The sequence below is a fragment of the Sphaeramia orbicularis genome, chromosome 24 (assembly GCF_902148855.1).
Source record: "Sphaeramia orbicularis chromosome 24, fSphaOr1.1, whole genome shotgun sequence".
Classification (NCBI taxonomy): Eukaryota; Metazoa; Chordata; class Actinopteri; order Kurtiformes; family Apogonidae; genus Sphaeramia; species Sphaeramia orbicularis.
The window spans coordinates 44516586-44521476 of record NC_043979.1 but is presented as its reverse complement, the minus strand read 5'-3'; the positions used below and the strand labels follow the sequence as shown (position 1 = coordinate 44521476).

Here is a 4891-nt window from a genome sequence, read left to right as displayed (position 1 = left end):
GTGAGCTCAAGTAGTGATGCGTTTGTATGGAAGAGGATTAGGACCACTGGAAGAAAAAAGTATACATAGAATATATGTTTATTTTTTATTATTATTCTGAGAAAAAAGTCTGAATTCTGACTTTAATACTAGAATTCTGGCTTTTTTCTCAGAATTCTGACTTCTTTCTCAGATTTCTGCCTTTTTTCCCCTCAGAATTCTGACTTTAATTTCAGAATTTTGATTTTTTTTTTTTTCCCCCTCAGAATTCTGACTTTAATCTCATAATTCTGATTTTCATACTAGAAATCTGACTTTTTTCCCCCTCATAATTCTGACTTTAATCTCAGAATTTTTACTTTTCCCCCTCATAATTCTGACTTTAATACTAGAATTCTGACTTTTTTCTCTCAGAATTCTGACTTTAATCTCAGATTTTTTACTTTTTTCCCTTAGAATTCTGACTTTAATATTAGAATTCTGACTTTGCTTCTCAGAATAATAATAAAAAATATTTATATATTGAACCTTAATATTTTTTCCCGTGGTCCTCATCCTCTTCCGTACATTTGGGTTCAGAATTGATCAAATATTTAACTTGAAAACAGAATACTGGGACAGATCCAGAATACAGTAGACCAGTACCAGTTCAGGTCATGGTTTACCAGATTACCTGACCTCACCCTGATCATTTAAGGCCGAACCCGGGCTCCTCATGCAGACTCGGACCTGTCTCGGTCTTTGGGGGTCTCAGTCCTGGTCCGGGTTCACCAGCTCCAGGGGTACATGTGCGCCAGCTGCTGGTGCGCCTGCAGGCCGCTCTGCTCGGGGCCGTAGCCGGGGTGCAGCAGAGGGGAGTAGGCGCAGACCGGCACGGCGAACCCGGACCTGAGCGACGCCTCCAGGTCCTGGGCCGTGATCCGGTCGCAGGGCTTCCCGTCCCGCATCAGCAGCGGGATGGCGACGCGCCGGGCCGGCAGCAGCTGCAGCGCCTCCAGGGTGCGCTCGGCCCGGGCCCGCTTCATCTTGTAGCGGTGGTTCTGGAACCAGATCTTGACCTGGTTCGGGGTGAGGCGGATGAGCCCGGCCAGGTGCTCCCGTTCCGGGGCGGACAGGTACCGCTGCTGCCGGAAGCGCCGCTCCAGCTCGAAGGTCTGCGCTTTGGAGAACAGGACGCGCCGCTTCCTGCCGCGGCCCTTCTGCGCACCTGCGCCCGCCGCGGCGCGCTCACAGTCCGGTGACTCATCCGTGGATAGGTCCGGGGATTTGGACCCGGTGCGGGACTTTATGGACAGACCGTGTACTGAAGAGGAAAAACGAGTAAAAGCAGACAGAAAATAGGCTAAAAAATGACAGAATTCAACAAAAAATGACAAAGGAGGGTGCGCGAATAAATCATTCAATCTCTATTTTACTGGAAGATTTACACTTTAATTTAACAACCAAGCAAAAAAAAAAAACAAAAAAACAAAAAAACAAAACAAAAACAAAAACATTAATCTTTGAAACAGAATGAATTGTTTTTTCCAACCTACTTCGCCTAATGTTTTTTTTTTTCTAAACCTTTTTAACCCATAAAGACCCAGACATTAACTGAAACTATTGATCCACTAATCCTATCAATACATGTAAATAATTGGTGTAAAATGCAGTTTCATGGTCATCAAATATGACCCATTTGGACATTCAGAGGGGAAACACCATCTTCTACAACAATGATTCACCTTAAAACCCATGGAGTTGGATCAATGACACTAAATGGACACAGTTCATGATATATTTTACTGATAAAATCACCTTTTCTTCAGTGTTTTCTGTTTTGATATAATAACCTTTGACTGTACTCTGACTTGTTATGAACACCTTCATGATCAGTTTATTAAACATAAGAAAATAGATGATTTTCACTGAAAAAAATGTAAAATTTGGAGGATAATATTCTAATAAATGGTGATAAATCACTTAGGAAAGGTTAAATAGAAAGAGGGAAGTGCCATTAAAGTCACACTGGTTCCTAATGGGTTAATCTTACTCGTATTTAATTAGTATTCACAGAAAATCACTAATGTTAAAAAAAAGAAAATACACAAACAACAGCAATGTAATGTAAATAAAATAAGAATATGAGCTTAAATAACCAATAAAACACCTAAACAGGAACTTTTTAATTTTTTAGATTAATCTCCTCATTTTTATGAAAGTTAATTAAAAGTGTTAATTCTTCAGAGTCTAAATTCCCTGGTGGACTCACATGAGAAGTGCAGGTTTCCGGTTCCGCGGCTCCACCGGCCGCTGAAGCCCCTGGTCCCGGGCCCCGGAGCCTCTGCGCAGGCCTCCTCCGCGTCCTCGTCGTCCGCCTCTTCGGTTCCCCCGGACCCGCGCCTCCCGTTCGGCTGCGGCAGGTCCAGGATGTCCCGCACGGAGAAGCCCGTTTTCGACATCGATGTCCGGGGTCAGACTGGGTGGGTCAGGGGGGTGTCGGTCCGGATGGAGCCCGTCAGACAGGAGCGCACCGCGGCGCGTCGAGGTCCATGGACGGAGCCGGAGGACGGAACAGACATGGCATCCAGGCGGAGCGCGTCCTGCCGGGGTTTTAACGGCCCCGGGTGGGGGTGGGGGGGCTTAATGGACGGAGGCGGGTCTGGGAGTCAAGTGGATGAGGGTGTGAAAAAGCAAACGGAGGAGATGAATGGGAAATGATGCGGGATTAGAAGCAGAGAACCGGAGGGAGGACCAGGAGGATTCAGGAGGATCATTAAATAAAAGACAAAGGGAGGGGGTTAGAGCAGTGGTTCTCACTCTTTTTCTGTCCCCCCCCTTTGGAGCACGAAAAATCTCCAAGCCCCCCCCCAACCCCAACAACATTGTACCTGTGGTGCAATTATTACTTTTATTGAAAGAAACATCAATATCGTTAGAATACTTTTTGCTTTCCCTTGAATAATTTGTTGTGCAAATGAACCCTTTCATGCATGAATTATGAGATCCTTAATCAAGATTGTTTTCCTGAGTGTTTTTATTCCTCTTTAGGCATGAAAAAAACACATGCCTAAAGAAAATTTTCTTATGAACCTATTTTTCATGGAGCTGCAAAAATGTTCACTCAGCTGGACACCACATGTTTAACCCTTTCATGCATAGTGGTCCCTACAGTGGACAGTTACTGTACAGTTTTACTCTTGTATATTCATGGGTTTTGTTGTTTTAGTTCCATATCAACCAACACAGTGGACACTTAAGCATCATCTCATAAACTGCAATTCATACCATTATTGTAACTTTGCTGTTCTTGGTTGGTTCTTTAGTGAAAATCAATTGTTAATATTTATTTTTTGCATATTATCTCCATGAAGTGAGTAATAACTAGTATTAGAATATGTTAAAATGTGAGAGAACATCAGATTAGCTGCATTAAACATGGTTTCATTTCACTGTTTTTATATCCCTTTATGATATTGGGTTTTAAATACATGTTTCTTTGCTTCAAGAATAAAATTCATGGTGTAGCTGAGTGGACATTTTTGTAACTCCATGAAAAACAGGTTGATTTAAAAAAAAAAAAAAAAAAAAAGTTAAATCACATTGTTTTTTCATGCCTAAAGAGGAATAAAAACACTCAGGAAAAAAAAAAAAATCTTGATTAAGGTTCTCATAATTCATGCATGAAAGGGTTAATTTTTGAAGCAAAGAAACATGTATTTACTGATATATTGTGTGAAATCTATGAAATAAAAACATTTTTAATGCTTATTATAGGTAATTCATTTCTCAGACGGGGTAGTTGTTTGTATACCTGCTTTACTAGTTTGTCTGATAAATGAATTACCTACAACGATTATATGTGGAAGACAGTATGAACCTTTAACAGATGTTTTTAATGCTGCTAATCTGATGTTTTCTCACATTTTAACACTCTAATACCAGTCATTACTCACTTCATGGAAATAGTATGAAAAAAAACAAAACAAAACACAACTTTGTACAAAAACTGTTAATTACAGACTAATAACAACAACTGATTTACATTTAAACATGCTACTCTAGATCAGGTTTATCTAGAACAGCAAAGTTACAGTAATAGTATGAATTACAGTGAATGGGATCATGCATTAGTGTCCACTGTGTTGGCTGATATGGAACTAAAACAACAAAATCCATGAATATACAAGAGAACAGCTGGAGAAGAACTGTCCACTGGAGTGACCACTATACATGAAAGGGTTAAAAATAACGTAGATTTTTGATTGAACAATACAAATGAACTCAACAAGACTGCTCCCTGAGACATTATTTTTCAAAATAAAAATAAGAAATGTGTAATTATCTTACAACTATGACAATAAGGTACTTTTTTTTTTTTTTTAGAACAAACACATTTTGGTAACAAAGATGAACATTTTAACATTATCAGTGGCTGCAATGAGCCCGTTTACGTTGCACATCTGAGAACATCAAAGTACAAACTGTGCAAAAATACAAACATGTCACCTTTTTCTTTTCCAGTCCAGTCCTTGTCCACTGTCCAAACCTAAACACTTTGTCTAGTCCAGTCACAGATCACCATGGCAGTAGATTTGTTTGGTGTACGTCCCTAAAATGAGTCCAGGGTGCTCCAACGCTAAAACATTAGTTCCACCTGCTACATGTTCGAACCTGAAGAAAAAATAAACACCTAGGAATGATCCCATGCCCCCCCTGGCAAGCCTTCGCGCCCCCCCGGGGGTGCCCGCCCCACTTTTTGAGGAACACTGGGTTAGATGAAGAAAAGATGAGAGTTAAAGCCTGGAAAATCAACAAATAACAAACAAATAGAATATGAAAACATGAAAAAAACAAACAAAAAAAAAACACTTAATGATATAAGTACTATCAGCTGAATGGAGTTAACCCTTAAAGAACCATGTGACTTTTG

General features: G+C 40.4%; 1 protein-coding gene across 1 annotated transcript; it reads right to left on the bottom strand.

Annotated features, from left to right (window-relative positions):
• Positions 1–746: 746 nt before the first annotated feature.
• On the bottom strand, positions 747–2420 carry LOC115414879 (homeobox protein Nkx-2.2a-like). Its single transcript, XM_030128241.1, has 2 exons — positions 2231–2420; positions 747–1282 (listed from the first exon to the last, which is right to left on the bottom strand). The coding sequence occupies exons 1-2, from the start codon at positions 2418–2420 to the stop codon at positions 747–749; spliced, it is 726 nt and encodes a 241-aa protein (XP_029984101.1).
• Positions 2421–4891: the final 2471 nt, after the last annotated feature.